The sequence below is a fragment of the Branchiostoma lanceolatum genome, chromosome 8, assembly GCF_035083965.1.
Source record: "Branchiostoma lanceolatum isolate klBraLanc5 chromosome 8, klBraLanc5.hap2, whole genome shotgun sequence".
Lineage (NCBI taxonomy): Eukaryota > Metazoa > Chordata > Leptocardii > Amphioxiformes > Branchiostomatidae > Branchiostoma > Branchiostoma lanceolatum.
In genome coordinates, this window is record NC_089729.1 from 10,531,079 (window position 1) to 10,547,392 (window position 16,314).

Here is a 16,314-nt window from a genome sequence, read left to right on the forward strand (position 1 = left end):
TTGCTGATTAATGCGCGCGGATGCCATCCATATAGTGTAATCAAATCAACATGGCTGAATTCACTAACAAACGGTCAAAATCGATATGCCTACAGGCATGCTTGGAGATTGCACATCCTGATTCCTGACCAAACATCCACGACCTCCATCCATCCATTCATTCATTCATTCATTCACCCCGAGGCACGTCTCTGCACTTACAACTGTGCGCTGCCAATGACCCACGGTTTCGTCATCATCACATGACCCCGTCCGCACGCCCCTACCCGGAATCGCAGCTAGCTGTACCGAGAACACGTACACACTGACAGACGGTACGGCTATTCTCGCAATGCCGCGGCATCTTGCGCCGTCTATACCACTTCAGAACTAAACGGAAGATCTGGTTTAAGCTGTGGAATATGGCGGGACGTGGGCGCTGTCTTCTAGCAGCGACGGTGTTGAGTTGGACGGTTTTGCTGGCGACGTCTGTGTCCGAAACCGGAACGCAGCCTTTATCCACCGTCCCCGCCAATTTCTCCCTCACCTACAACGGTACCGTGGGGTCAGGGGAGGAGGTCACCTACATATTCACCTACCAAGAACCGCCGAATACGGTAACAACTTTATCTGATGGTTTCTCGTTGTAAGAGAAACATATGTGACGGCTTGTAGGGTGGATGACCTGTGTGTTGTCGGCATACCGTGTAGGAAATCATGCATGTTTGTGTAAGCCGGATCTTTTTTTTGAAATCCACATGGGAAATATTATGTCTTCCTGGTCGCTGTGTTTCATCAAAAGGTCACCTCGTGTTGTGGCAGGCTCATTTTCCAGATTAGTCGAGGCGAAAGAGAGGACACCTACAAATGAGGTGGTAAAGTCATATTCGTCATGCCATTTCGATACAGGCGTACGTACACGATACTTTCGTATACGCTTTTACTACTGGCTAAGAACTTATGATAATACCTTTAATTAATTGTACAACTTCTCCTTTTTAAAGGCTATGTTCCGCTCAGTATGCATAATTGAAGAGAACTGCAGTAAGAACTTATGATAATACCTTTAATTGATTGTACAACTTCTCCTTTTTAAAGGCTATGTTCCGCTCAGTATGCATAATTGAAGAGAACTGCAGTAAGAACTTATGATAATACCTTTAATTAATTGTACAACTTCTCCTTTTTAAAGGCTATGTTCCGCTCAGTATGCATAATTGAAGAGAACTGCAGTCCTTTCGTATGAATTGTCCTTTGACCGGGGTCAGAAGCGTGTTGTTTGTGGAAGGCCGCGAACAAAGTGCTTGTTCCGAACAGCACCGAAGCGCAACAGGTGGCTGTCGCGGTGAGGCGCCGCTACGTCCGATTCTAAATTTACCTAATTGTCGGAGGAACACGGAGCCTTTAAGCTATAATAGACAGTCTTCTAGGTGTGCACATTGGGGATTTGTGACCTTAGAAATAGACCTTCTTTCTCGATTCGTTTATCGTCAGGAATTGGGTCATCATGTGTTAGCAACCCTTCACGAAAATATGTTGGATGTACCGTACTACAAATTAAGAAAAACAAAAACGTGTTTAATAGACACCTCTTGAGCAAGCATGAAAAGCTGCACTTCCTATTTTAGAACATTGACTTTATTTTACAAATTTGTAGTGAAATTTCTCTCTAAGTTGTTGATATACAGTAGTACTAACGGTCCCTGGCCTGTTAGGCTAAGGTACGGTTTCAAAATGGCGCCCGAGGCTTTAATCTGTAAGCCTAGACACGTGAATATGCACAGCTGCCCCTATACAAAGACTCAATGGAGTACTTAAAGAAATAAACATATGGATCTCGTTTACGCTGTTACCTGTATTGTTTCTAATGCTCCGGTGTCTGTGCCTTCGTTTGTCCGGATATAATATGTATTATCATTTGCCTTCTGGCTATTCCGTTTCAAATGTAAGAGGGCGTTACCAAGATAAGTCTGCTGTTTTTGTTTCCTTTACCTTCCTCCCTTTCTTTCTACATTCTATTTCTAGTTGGGTTTGTTTTTTTTGCAACACGTAGCTTTATATAAAACGTTAATGTAAAGCTTTTTTTTTCTATTTCGGAAAAAAAGTGGTAGCGATCTCTGTCCCCAGTGCTGAATGGAGTAGACCTGTTTATATACCGTAAGCTATTAATAACCCATTTACGCAAATCGTCACGACGCTTCAACCGGAAGGAACTAACCAGAATGTAAAATGCACTTGCCGGGAAGTTAAATATGATGAATCAAGAAGAAGACTGTAATGAAGCTTTATAGTGAAGTAAGATGACGTCCATAACATTTATAAAAAAATATTTTGCAGCTCCAAAGAGCGAATATCAAGTATCGATCCATCCACTCTCTTTGCTTTTCTTGTCCTTTGCATTCACGTCTGAAAAATTTCTTTTATGTGTCCAACATTTTTACGATTTGCTTTGGTCTGAATGTGTTGTTCCTAACTTCCTAGATATTGTCAGCCCATTGATTGATCTTTATAGTGATTCATTGATCAGTGGCTTCATGCATTTAGATAACTTTCTGTCGCTTTTTTCTAGATCATGTTTTGCTTACTGCTTTGTGAAGTATTACTTGATCGATCGGCCTGTTTGTTTGTTTATTTGTTTGCTTGCTTACTTACCTACTTGTTTGTTTGTTTGTTTGTTTGTTTGTTTGTTTGTTTGTTTGTCGGTCGGTCGGTCAGTCGGTAAGTCGGTCGGTCGGTCTGTCAGTAGGTTTCTTGGCTTGCTGGCTGGCTGTCTGAGACATTATATATAGCCAGTTGCTACCAGATGTTTTGAATATGAGTGATTTCCGAAATGATATTCTCATACATAACTTTGATTTATAATCAGCCCTCTCTGTTCCTCCCCCAGACGGAGGCCGTACGGCTGCACGTGACGAGCCCTGACGCGACCGAGTCGCACCCGCTCCTGGTGGTGGTGCGGCAGGAGGACGGCATCCTGTCATGGCAGGTCCCGCTACGGGTGGAAGATTAGTAAGGACACCACTTTCTGTGGACTTTGCACAGGCAGCATACAGCATGTTGATATCTAATAGGTCTGGTCGTGGTGTGTTTAGGTTCGGATAGATGCTGAATAGTAGATGGAATGACACATTGTCGAATTTTCACGACGAAGGGTAGCACCATATATTATAACTTCGTGTCGGTTGTCTGAAAACTGTTGCGTTTTGACGAATGCTAAACGAGTGTGGCGGTTTTGGGGGAGTTTCCGATGAGTTGGAAATGACTTTACATCTTCCATGCCCGATTTACACAAACATGGCTCGCTTTTGCATAATGAGACATATAAAGATTTGTTGGAAGTTATGGGACCGTCCATTATAGATGATAAATCCCATATGGGAAATGGCTGTGGCATACATCGTTAAAATCTACACATTTTTATTCATAATCATAGATATTTGATCATGGATATTATATGTACTTACCGTGTTTTATAACTGTATTTTCCCCACAGCTACCTCTTCAACGAGATCGAGCGCACCCTGTGTCCCGCGGAGGTGGAAGAAAGCCGAGCTGACGTCAGCAAGACAGTTTACGTACAACTGACGTCATCAGCTGCGGCGAACGTGTCATACTCGCTCATGGTGACCAAAGTGGATGATTTCGACTTCAGGTAAGGTTTAAACGTGTCCCATGCCACTTGGTTGTATAATAAAAGTGGTTTGTCTGAAAAATAAACATTTGCTCTAAGAATGTTCCATTTTCTTTATTCTATTCTATTCCATTCCAATCCGATCTATTCCATTCTATTCTATTCCATTCTATTATATTCTAGTTCGTTCTATTCTGTTCTGTTCTGCTCTGTTCTATCTACTATACTATACTCTATTCTATATTGAGTTTATTCCTGTTCATCTACTGTTTGCTATTGTATAGTATCGTATTGTATTTGCTCCATTCTATTCTATTATATTTATCAAATCATACTAAATCATATTAGTACATACATATCATATAAACTGGGTGATTCCAAAAATTCCTGTCGACCAGAGGGTTTGTCCATTTTGCAATTTGTCCAGAGCTAATTGAAGACGAATATCACTTTTTGATGTATGCCCTAAATATTCTGATATGCGTAATTCACTGTACACAAGGCTATCGTCTTGTATACCAGGATTTATTTCAATGGATTTAAATAGCAAACTTAAGTACATATTGACATGTGACAACCCCTGCATGGTATGCATAGGAAATATATTAAAGAATTTTAGACGATAGAAATTCCTCCAATGATTGTAAGAATCCATTCTAAACCCATACTATACACTCTTGATTAGGTAGACTAACCCTTAGATATAGATATATAGAGCAGTAGTTATGTACCAGCCATACTTTGTACCTTGTACAATTGTTGCGCAATAAAGTTATCTATTAGATACAAAACCCCCTTGTCACCTTATTTCCCTACAGGTACAACGACACGATGGATATCGAGGTGTCCCCCGCCGAGCCTCAGTACTTCAGCTTCAGCTTCCCTGAGCAGGTGGACACCGTGGTTGTCAGGGCAACGTCACTGAACCACAAATGTTCCGTACTCTCCCTGCAAAGGGCAAAGGTCAGAAACCCTTCTTTCACATCCTCATTTCATCAGTGGGAATATCACTGAAATCTGGTGTATAGTTTAGCTATTAAGCTGATAAACAACGGCAAACAGGTACAATCAAAGTGCCAAATGAACTACATTCTTTCTATCATTCACCCCAAAATGTGCTCTTAATTTTTGAAAACACCTAACAAGCTTAAGTAATTTCTAAGAAAAACTGAATGCAGCCAGCAGAGGTTGTTTCCACAACTACCTGAGCTGCAGAACAAAGTGGATCATCATCAATCTTTACATTACTTGCCCACTGTGCTCCTCGGTGGGACAAATTAGCAATGGGTCATGACGTCACAGAAATGACTCCCCCATGAGCTACATGTAGTATGGCAAGGATGCCTTTCTGTGACGTCACGACTCGTTGCTACTTTGTCGCACCAAAGAGCACATAATATACAATTTATGTAAAGATTGTTTAAAAAAACAACAACAAATTTTTGGCGAATGATGGAGGAAATTTCCTTTCGCTGGCACTTTGAAATATGTCTACATGAATAGTACTATCACAATTTGATTTCTTTTAAACTAATTTGCCAAGAAATGTTCAAGGAAGTCATGCCTTCCATCTTTCGGTCCATCCAGTGCCCAGTCTATGACCTGGACAGCAACATCGAGTTCTCGGGAATCTTTCAGACCTTCACCAGTTCAGCTGCCATTACTGTACAGGTACGTGCGTTAGGTTCCAATAGACATTTTTTGTTCCATGTAGATTCAATTACGTTAGCAAAGTCAGTAAAATTCTCAATGATATGTACGTTGGAATTTTCTATTTGATTAATATTCGTAGGCTTTGTTTTTACATATAATTTTCGTCCATCTATTTTTCACTGTCCTTGACCATGTACATGTGTCCGTTTACGTAGTAATGTTCGCTGTAAGTTTGTCTTTTTGTTTTGAACCAGTACGCGACAACACCACCCAGCTGCTTTACATGATGTTTACATATGACAATGCTATCATATATATGTGTTTACATTATACATACATGATTATATGTACGTACTAAAGATGAGAAAACAAAGAATGTCGCCGTTCTACTCTCCCCTGACTCCGTCCTATCTGTTTACGCTGTGTTTTCCCCTCAAACAGAAGGAACATTTTCCAGACGGGAAGTTCTACCTGGTGGTTGGGGTGAAGCCGATTGAGTTTGAGTGTACCGGCAAGGCTGCCATGATACAGCCCATCACAGGTACATCAGAAGTATGACAAATGATGATGATAAACTATGGCACATTATGATGACATTAGCATTAGCCTTCATACACTTTTCATATGGACGTTTCAAATTACTTGAGCCTGGTGTGGCGCCACTGCACCTGGTGCATTACCCCGCCCAAACTCACGTCCTTGTATATATATCAACTATGTTAGTATATTAACACACTAAGTTAGCATGGCTTCTCCTTTGCACACACAAACTCAGTTACCCATGTTTATCATCATCTTGTCCTTTCTTTCCCTACGTGTATTTGTATCGGTCACTTGGTGTTTTGTAACTAATACATGCGCAGCTACTAATCCAACTTTTATGGGGCTCAGCAGTAGGAAAGAGGAAAGATTGTTACATTTGCCATCCCTATGTGAAATTTTTATGTGCCAGAAAGTCAGTCGAATGTTTTAATAGAATTTTTGAATAACATTTTGCAGGCAGAATGGACAGGCAGCCGATGATGAAGGAAGTTACAATTCACGTGGAGGAGTCTCTCACAGGTTGGAGATTCGATATCGGAAAGATCTCCTTGTAGGGCCTTTTGGAGATTGCTGAGATCCCTGTGTTTTGAAAGTCATTTGTAGAAATTCCGTTGTTCATGGATATATTGTAGCTGAATTATCGTATTTCATTTCGATAGAGAGGACAATGAACTAATGCAGGATTGTTGTTTCATGTAACAGAGGCTGACTTCGTCACCGCTGTCCTGGCGGCCCTGGCCATCTTCGGGCTGTTCTATGTGGTGTCCGGACTAGTCATCCTGGGCACGTGGTTCAGGTTAGAACCAACTCTTTACTTCATAGGAACGGCGTTCTGTTGACTTCTTTTGTTTCAAACAGACAAATACGTTCTGATCTGAAATTTCCTTCACTTCATTAACATATCTATTCCGAGTTTTGGTATAAAGCCTATAGTTCTGCCAGATCTGTCCTTAGCAAGGAGGTTAGTCACTGACGAAAGACAGCGGATGCTATCTGAAACGTCTGGCTGTTTCGAAATTTTATCCAGTTGCTTGAGTAACTATTGTTGGCGTAGGGACCAGGTAGCTGAATATATGAACGGATACCAGGCAATCTATCAGAAATGGTGAATGCATGTGTCCAGTTGGTGACTGATATCTAATTCTTCATGTCTCCATGCAGGGAGAGCAGGAATGGGAACCTGGACCGTGAGATGGACTCGATTGAGGACAGTAAGTCAGATAATCTACATAAATAGGGAGGGAATTTATTCCGGAGAGAGTAATTTTTTATAAGTCGCAGTTGATCAACAATAGTGACACGAAGTCAGAAGGCTGCCTAAGAAGTGCAATAGCATATATTAATCAACATATGCTCACCGAAGTATTAAGCATTCTTAACCGTTCTTTGAGAAGTACAGTTGATGCCTTAAGATACCGATTTCTGTTTCGAAATTCCAGATTTTCCACCAGAAAACAAGTCTCTAACCGAGAATGGAAAGTCGTCATACGGGGCAACAGGGAACGGGGCAACAGGGGACGATGAGGTGCTTTCCGACGGGCGTAAGTATATAACGTAGCCTTTGTATGATCATGTGTGTTCTGTGGGATATTTGACAACAAACATTTTCAGACAAAATGTAACCTGGTATCCATCCTATTCTAAAGACCGGTTTGCTCCTCAGATCACTCGCAAGGGTCAAGCGTTTAGATGGGGGCGGATGCCACACTATTTGATAAGGAAGTATTCAGAGGAGCGAACGAGAGCATGAATAGAATAGCCGCTCAAACTACAATGCGTATGATATTATTTTGATTCGCAATGATAACTCCTAAGCTGTGACTGTACCAACCTTTGATGTCCAGCGCCCCACGAGACCACTCCGAAAGACGCCGAACCCCCGAGGAAAGAGTCTGTGGACATCAGCAGCTATGACACCCTCGACGACATCGACACCGAGAAGGAGATCTACAGGACAAAGGTGATTATATATCTACTTTTGTGACATTGTAGATACAAACTTCCTAGGATACTTCAATCTCGTACCAAAATTTGCTCTCTAACAGTCTTGTTAATCGTACCAACAGTTCTCTTGGGCCTAGGAAAATTTATGTTATGTTTCCGATTAGGATCCAAATTCCGAAAGTAGTAGGGATTCTCTTTTTTCAAATTTCGGCGGAAATAATCCAACACATACAAACATATAGAAAGTCTATTTTGAAGTACACCACTCAGATGGCAGATCAAATATGTTATGTCCCTTGCCAGTGGTCCACCCAAAAAAGGCCAGGGATGTCATGTCAGGTTTTGCTATAGGGTCTTTTGGGTAACCGGAAGCAACTTTTTCCCTAGGCGTTGGTACTCGTCCTTTGCTGCCGAAGATGACTGTTTGTACCAGTCACTCATATGACGTACTATCATCATGTACATGGACCTTTGAGTCAATGTTTAACACTCGTCCAATCTTGAGGCTACCTATGAAATTCATATTTTATTTGACCTTCCCCCAGCGTGTCCTCTACGTTGCCGACCTCTCCCGAAAGGAAGACAAGAGGCTGAGTAAGAAGTTTAGGCTGTACAACAGGTAAGAAAAACGTCTGTTTCTCAAATTACTATCAAATTAATAGATATGCTTCAGTTTTGATGTTCTGTATTGCAGTTTTATGCACTACGTACGCCATCCCCAATAACTCGTTTTGTTCAAAGGAATCTCATCACCATTGCCGTCTTCTACGCTCTTCCCGTGATGCAGTTGGTCTTCACTTACCAAGTCGTAAGTGAACTCTATACAATTGCAGAGCCACCACGTGTGATATTCATCCCTTATATCTATTACCGAATACAGAACATGTATTTCATGCACTGTGTTGTATTTATTTGATGTCCATTAGTGAGTACATTTAAACATACAGCCACTAGTCTCCCTGAAGCCATTGTCCAACATTAAAACACTAACATAACACATATACAGGGTTCGCCCTTAGTAATAGTCTCCGGCTAGTTGGGCAACCCTGGCATGTACATGCTGATCCATTAAATAAATAAATAAATATATATACTGGCAGTATACCTGTAGAGGTAGAACGATTTGTGAAAACCACTGTATAGCACTTTGATGATGTTCCACCTTCAGATGATGAACAGGACCGGCGACCAGGATCTGTGCTATTACAACTTTCTCTGCATCCATCCATACGGAGTTCTATCGTAAGCAAACTGGAATATTCATGCCTCTACCGCATTCATAATCATTTCTGCTATGCTATAACAAGTACATTATGTAATAAGGATACACAAAACTTATCTTGCTCTTCTTATTTTTGTTGATCATCACAAGAGAAAATGATCTATGGTATGATAGCTTTAGTTTTCAACAGTAACAAGTGAGAGCTGCCTTGTCTGACCCAGTGTAGTGGATTGTTTCACTCTCATTTTTCGTACAGGGCTTTCAACAACGTGTGGAGCAACATCGGCTTCGTCATGCTGGGGTTCCTGCTCATGCTGCTGGTGTACAGGAGGTACATTCATTTGAAGCAGTTGAATCAATGTTTAGCGACGCGCTGTGTTGAGTCCCTGATGATCAGCATTGTTTTTATAGATTTGTAATATTTGTAGCCAACCAAAAATATATTGCTCATAATTCACGTGGATAACCTGTCAGTATAAAACTATTTGGACTCTAGATCATTATGCATTCAAAAGAAAATAACTTGGCAACAAGATTGCAATAAGAGAACGTGAGTTTTTTTTTGTTTAGTTGTTTGACGAATATTCCTTTTTTTATTGTACATCACAGAGACAGAATTCACAAGAAGAAAGTGGAGGCAGGAGGAATACAGGCAAAGTTGGCACAGGTTGGTGATGACATATTAGATTATTTTATCCTGGTCATTTCCAAACTTGGGTGTAACATTTAAAATCATCTTTAACATCCACAACCTGAATCCTTGTAACCACGTCACAATTTGTGTTCCCCTCACCAGGAGTATGGTCTTCCCAAGCATTTTGGCCTATACTATGCCATAGGTATGTATGACGTTGCATTCTTTGTGTACGTGTAAGACCGTGTAAGTGTGAATGCGTAACAATGCACCTAATTGGAATCTACTGTATAGCCTCCAGAAAAATTGGATATCTTTATTCGAATGCGTACATACATGTAAGATAGCATTCACATAATGATTGATTCATTAGTTAGGAAGTGTGACATCTTTCAGCTAATCGTTCGTTTTCACCTACTCCACAGCCCTTGCACTAGTAATGGAGGGGATCATGAGCGCCTGCTATCACGTGTGTCCAAACTACAGCAACTTCCAGTTCGGTATGTTTTAGCGCACCGTATAGTCTCAATCTTTTATATTTGAAAATATCGACACATACATTTCTAGTTGCAATACATAAACGTTAGGCAATATATTTGTGGCTGACAAAAAGATACAAGTCAGAATAGATTTCATCACAGTTTCCTTTGCATTTAATTGTTGGCATCTGATTTACAAAAAAGGGGCAAGATGCCAAGGTCAAATATTAAAAGTGTGTTTGTATTGGCTAATTGTGTCGTGTGAAATGAACAAATGGGGCAAAAAGAGAAAAAGAGATGGGTCCCACTATGTTGGCCGGGCTGAGACGCAGTGCCTATTCACGGGCGCGATCCCGCTACTGATCGACACGGGGACTTTTGCCTGCTTTGTTTCCAACCTGGGCCGGTGCGTCCCTCCTTAGACGACCTGGTTGCCCTGGGCTCCCCCGGGGAAACCATATCGATGCCGAACTTAGCGTGGACGCCCGATCGCCATAGGACAGCACGCCGCAGAACCCCCGGCCTCAAGCGGTCCACCAACCCCAGCCTCCAGGTAGCTGGATTACAGGCGCGCGCCACCACGCCCAGCTGAAATCTGTAGTAATTTTCTGGAGTATAACTGTAGGAGTCACGTGACTTGACGCGACGTCACGAGATATTGTCCTAACCTGTCTAAGTAACCTGTATGGTTTATTTTGGATGGAGGAAATAGCAAACCTTTCTTACGGTTAACGTTACGTTGTCAAGTCGGAAGAAGAATTCGTCGAAAAACGAGCAAAAAAAAAAATAACGTTACATTTGAATAAAAAGAAACATTGAAGGCACACTGTTATTTATATTTATTGAACTCAAATATAAAGTCGAACCTTTATAATTACTAGTGGCCACTTCTGCATAACGATTGCCTGGCTCATGTACATTATCGGCGGGCTGGCCATGTTGATTATAATGAACTTGGCATGATGTCACCAGATGTTGAAAATGTGTGGTTGATTTTGGATGAGTTGTTTCCCTCTTGCCAACGGGCAATGTTGACTGCAGTTACTTCTTCTCGCCATAAGGTGGCGCAGCGGTGAGAAAAATGCGGTCCCAAACGTGACTGTATTCTTAGTTACATGTCCTTGTATTCCGAACAATCGGCGGGCTGTAGCCTGGTCTCTACCAGGCTCCGCTGATCGCTGGGAAAACAGTAGAAATCGGCCAAATAGAATGAATAGTATGCCAAGTCCGCTATCAGGGAAGTTCAGTAGATGACCAACCGATTTCTACTGTTTTCCCAGCGATCAGCGGAGCCTGGTAGAGGCTACTTCTCGCCACTAGATGGCGCAGCGGTGAGCAAAATGCGGTCCCAAACGTGACTGCATCCTTAATTGCATATACCTGTATTCCAGACACATCCTTCATGTACATCATCGGCGGACTGGGCATGCTGAAGCTGTACCAGAAGCGGCATCCTGACGTCAACCCGAACGCCTACGCCGCCTACATGTTCTTCGCCGGCGTCATCTTCATGGCTGTCATCGGGGTGGTGAGTGCGATCGTTCATTTATTCAAAATAAAGGCCCTTTTCTCTTTTTTTTCTTACTCTTATCCGTGACCCCTACTCATCCACTTCGACCTTGTTGAAAAGCGGCCATGTGGCCGAACAAGCACTTCGAAGAAAGATAAAGGCATTGACTTGACTTGACTTGACTTGATCTATGACGTGCAAATGACTGGTAGACGTATCAACTATACTAACAATCACTGAGTACATAACACCAGGTTATAAAATAACAAGAAATAGTCATATGCCTTCAAGTACCAAAGTATCAACCTAAGATTGATGTGTTCGATAGTTCGTATTCTACTAGAAATATCGTAGGTTAGTACTTGTTGCCTTCAAGTATTGTAGGAGTCTATAGCTTACTGTATTTACCAGGGACGCCCATTTGTGATGTTTTCTCCAGGTGTACGGCACGAAGGCGTTCTGGGGCGTGTTCACGGTGGTGTACATCCTCGCCACGCTGTTCCTCAACATGGAGCTGTACTACATGGGCAGGTGGTCCTTCGGTAACCACACATTGTTCTCCTCGATTGAAGATTTTGAATCTTTCAAACTACAATTTGTAGTAAAAATGTATGCGATTGTTGTCAAATTACGTTTTAGATAGTTTTCATTGTACGCCTCTGTACAGTTCTGGGTCCTTAAGTAACACTGACGATTTTGAACGTTGATTTTTTTTCCAATAATGTCACCACAGGCTCCAACATACTCTTCATGAAATTACTATTTTCGCTATCTATATCTCTAAAACGTTGAAATGTATTTTGATTGGTAGGTCCTTATATGACTGATACGACAGGTAATTTTTAGATTTTATTACTACTTACATGATAATACTTCATAGTTAGAACAAATGTCTTCTGAAATATCTGATGTCATTAGGTTAAGTATGATCGTCTTCACGCTCTCATGACCTCCCTAATCACGGTAACCATCATGTTCCACAGATCTGAAGGTGTTCAAACGTGCTTACGTCATGTTGAGAACAGACTATCTCCAGTGTACAGACTGCAAGCCCATGTACACGGTAAGCACAAGGCATTCACAGATGATCAGAAGAAAACACGGCTATGAGCAGAATCTATAGCTTTATTGATTCGAGGTTCTACGACAATCTTATCTGTCCTATAAGAAGGTATCCGATTTGCAGTCGTAGCCCTACCGTACAACTTTTGTGACGCCGCCAAATTGAAATAATAGAGTAAAAGTTGGAAGTAAATACTGAACAGTTGAATTGTATTATTCGGTCATACATAGTCTTGGCATTTATATAAACATGCGATGATATGAAAGTGCATGGGCAATTCAAGTGTGTACCAAAGTTCTACCTATAAAGTGACAATAACACTTTACTTTTCTTTGACGATTTCATTTCCAGAGTAGGTTTGTGCTACTGACCATAGGGAATCTGGTGAACTTGGCGTTGTAAGTACCCTCCACCTCTGGCCTATTTGCTTACATTTAACAGCACTACTACAAAAAATAAATCAAACCCAATGACAACTGTTTAGATTAGAAGTTACGCTAGTTGACGACTTTCATTTTACTTTGTGTTTATTTCATTACTGTGTACTATACCTTATTATTATCATTATCATCTCACTTCCTTGTATTATTGCAATTAGCCTCCGGGCATGAATTTGCAATAAAGTTATTATTACTATTCTTAATCGTTACAATCTGACAAATAGCACTCATTCTTAAGGAGGCAACAAGGATGTCTATTTCAATTAGCACTTATACACTGTTATTTGTACAATAGCATTCCCGAAATGTTGTTCAGGGATACATTTTATGGTCGAAGTGCTTTGTACTTGGAAGTGCTCAAGCTTAACCAGCACATGCATGTCGAGGTAACTGTTGTGCCTTGTAACTTCTTGTATTGTATATTGTTTAATCACAAAGGCTAAATTGCCAATGTAGTTGAATGTACTGTCTTGTCCTTTTCAGCAGATCTAGCCCTTTGTAATATCAACAGGCTAGTTGGACAGCCCTGGCTGTGTGTGCTGAACAGCCAAACCAATAAATAAATGAAAAAAATCTTTGTTATAGCCTTCGGGCAGTTGGGTAGCCTAAGATGTATGTATTTATACAGCCAAAGTTTGAAACTGATTCATCAAATCAGCTGTTTTATACACATCCCTGCAGAGCCCTAGGCGGTGCCATCTACCAGCCTCAGGACTTCGCGTCGTTCCTTCTCGGGATTGTCATCTCCAACCTACTCATCTACTTCGCCTTCTACATCGTCATGAAGGTACAAATTGCAATGCATGTAGCTGAGCAATGGAAATTTCAGCCTACTTTCTGTATAGCCTCCTTTGCAGGCCATCTGGGTGGCACCGGCGTTTATTGGGGGGAGGGGGAGCGCTGATTCACGATTTTCAACTTATCAGTCCAGGGACTTTAGCTGGGGAAATCGTAGTGCCGCCCACAATCAGCGTTCCCTCAAAAAATAAACGCCGGCGCCGACCAAAAGGCCTGCAAAGGAGGCTACTTTTTGAATACCGTTGTCCATGTGGTACCTTCGTATTATGACCAATATCTCGTATCGAAAGACTAAAATACAAAGTAAAGCGTTACTTAAAGAGGCTGTAAGTAAATCAACATAATGGCTTCATCAGTTAGACTTCAGGTTTGTCAAAAGCTTTATCAAGATGCAAATTTTGTCTAGATGCATATGATATTGAAAGTTTTTGGATATTTAAAAAAAAAACCTCTGTCTCCAGATCATAAGCGGTGAGCGGATCCGCTTCTTGACCTGCCTGCTTATCTTACAAAGTGCCGCCGTGTGGGCCGCTGCTCTCTACTTCTTCTTAGAAGCCAACACGTCGTGGCAGGTGCGTCAGTGAAAGTCGTAAGATGTAGATGGCATAAAGATAAACCTTTGATTCAGAATAAACAGGAAATAGAACGTACCAAAACGTTACACAAGGTAACGGTCACTCAAGCAATTTAGTATATAGATTTTGGAAACGCTCAGGTCGCATCAATTATTCCTTTCGTCAGTGTTTTGTCTTATTACCTGGATGTACAACCATCATCGATGTACCCAAAAGAATAGAGTAGCAAAAATGTATTTCTACTTTCTGCATATCTGCAGTAATGTGTGTTGATGAAGTTGCATATTAACATAACCTTTTTGCATTGATATAAACTAAAGGCTTGCGTTGTAGGCCATTTCTTTTCATTTGATACGATGGCAATAGACTAAACCTTGTTTGCTTCTTGTTCTGATAGAAAATGCCGGCAGAGTCGCGTTCTCAGAACAGACCCTGTGTGCTGCTCGGATTTTACGACACTCACGACATCTGGCACTTTCTCTCCGCCGTCAGCCTCTTCTGTTCCTACATTGTAAGTATTGTACCTTAGAGTTGTTGCCGGGTAGAAATGGCTAATTTCAATTGATTTAAAAGTTTGGGGCAATAAAGAACAACCACTTCCATGCATACGGCCTCATCTCTTTGGGAATAGGAGACGAATACGACAATGTTGAGACTGCATATTATCCTTGGCAATAAATGGTTAAGTACACCAGCATTACTCATTACAGGCACAACAGGCGCATAAAGTTTGCTCATGTCTATTCAGATGTTTGAGGGTCTTCTTCCTTTGTTCTCATGCAGGTCCTGCTCGTACTGGACGACGATCTTGACTATGTAAGACGGGACCAGATCGCTGTGTTCTGAGTTTGGAGTGCCATTAAATGTTATCAGGAGGTTCTTAAAATTTGTACAAATACAAAAGTATACAACGTTATAGTGTAAACTTAATGGAAATAAGACTTGTCTAAATCTTGTAATTAGGCAGCGAAATATCATTAGAAATGGGTTTTTAGAAATCTCTGACTCAAAAATGCAGAAAAATAAATTACGGCTTACAACTGTAAATGAAGGATTGCTCAACAACCAGTAGTTCTTGAAAACATCAGGACAAAAGCGACATGAAAAATATTCGTGCTGAAAATAATGTAAGATTTAAAACAAAGGCCAACTTTGATCGTGTGAACTACTTCCGTTGATGTCAGTGGTATCCATGCCTTTCAAATCCGGAAACGCTGCTTTCATTCGTGTCTCACAACCAGCGTACAAGTTACTATTTGTTGCCGTTTTCTGTGTAGTTTTTTTGATCACGTAAATACAACGTGCAAATTTAAGGATGATAGTTTATATGCTTCTCTTGTCTGAACATAAGTATGAAAGTATTTTGTTTTAAGTATGTAATCCAGTCATAAGTATTGCTCTTCAATTAGATCTTCTGTTTTTTCTGTGTGTCTTTTATGGACAAGTAAAACTATAATTCTAATAGAAGTAAAATTGCGACTTCTGCAAGCTGCTACCTCAACTTATAATTTTACCGCGTTCGGACATTGGGGCAACAATAAGGCAGCCACGAATACCGCAAAAACAGTTGTTGCCTTTGATCAACAAACCTTAGATCACTATGATTGCGTGCTGTATGGTAACGCTTGATGTGTATTTGTATATCTTTCAGAAAAATATTGTGTCAAAAGATTTTATTGAATTTACGCTTGAGATTATTGAAGTCCCCTGTAATATGACAATCACACATTAAACGTTCTATCTGTTATTGATACCTTTTAGTGCTTTGTGTGTAACATATGGATAGACACAGTGGATTTGTAAATTGTCTATCTACTCATGCGGCAGATCTATAAATAAATAG

At 40.9% G+C, this 16,314-nt stretch overlaps 1 protein-coding gene across 1 annotated transcript; it reads left to right on the plus strand.

Moving 5' to 3' along the window:
* Nucleotides 1-238: 238 nt before the first annotated feature.
* Nucleotides 239-16,222, plus strand: LOC136440794 (SID1 transmembrane family member 1-like). The gene is made up of 26 exons (XM_066436903.1): nucleotides 239-596; nucleotides 2,867-2,988; nucleotides 3,473-3,631; nucleotides 4,429-4,573; nucleotides 5,198-5,281; nucleotides 5,705-5,804; nucleotides 6,263-6,325; nucleotides 6,509-6,602; nucleotides 6,968-7,017; nucleotides 7,246-7,347; nucleotides 7,651-7,766; nucleotides 8,296-8,369; nucleotides 8,492-8,558; nucleotides 8,919-8,992; nucleotides 9,229-9,303; nucleotides 9,582-9,639; nucleotides 9,769-9,811; nucleotides 10,032-10,106; nucleotides 11,477-11,613; nucleotides 12,035-12,137; nucleotides 12,579-12,658; nucleotides 13,010-13,056; nucleotides 13,780-13,885; nucleotides 14,358-14,468; nucleotides 14,869-14,982; nucleotides 15,255-16,222. The coding sequence occupies exons 1-26, from the start codon at nucleotides 402-404 to the stop codon at nucleotides 15,315-15,317; spliced, it is 2,457 nt and encodes an 818-aa protein (XP_066293000.1). The 5' UTR covers nucleotides 239-401; the 3' UTR covers nucleotides 15,318-16,222.
* Nucleotides 16,223-16,314: the final 92 nt, after the last annotated feature.

Coding starts and splice junctions, on each gene's coding strand:
- LOC136440794 (XM_066436903.1), top strand. CDS start 402: ATGGCGGGACGTGGGCGCTGTCTTCTAGCAGCGACGGTGTTGAGTTGG. Junction 7,018..7,245: donor GATGGACTCGATTGAGGACA/GTAAGTCAGATA, acceptor TCGAAATTCCAG/ATTTTCCACCAGAAAACAAG. Junction 10,107..11,476: donor CTACAGCAACTTCCAGTTCG/GTATGTTTTAGC, acceptor CCTGTATTCCAG/ACACATCCTTCATGTACATC.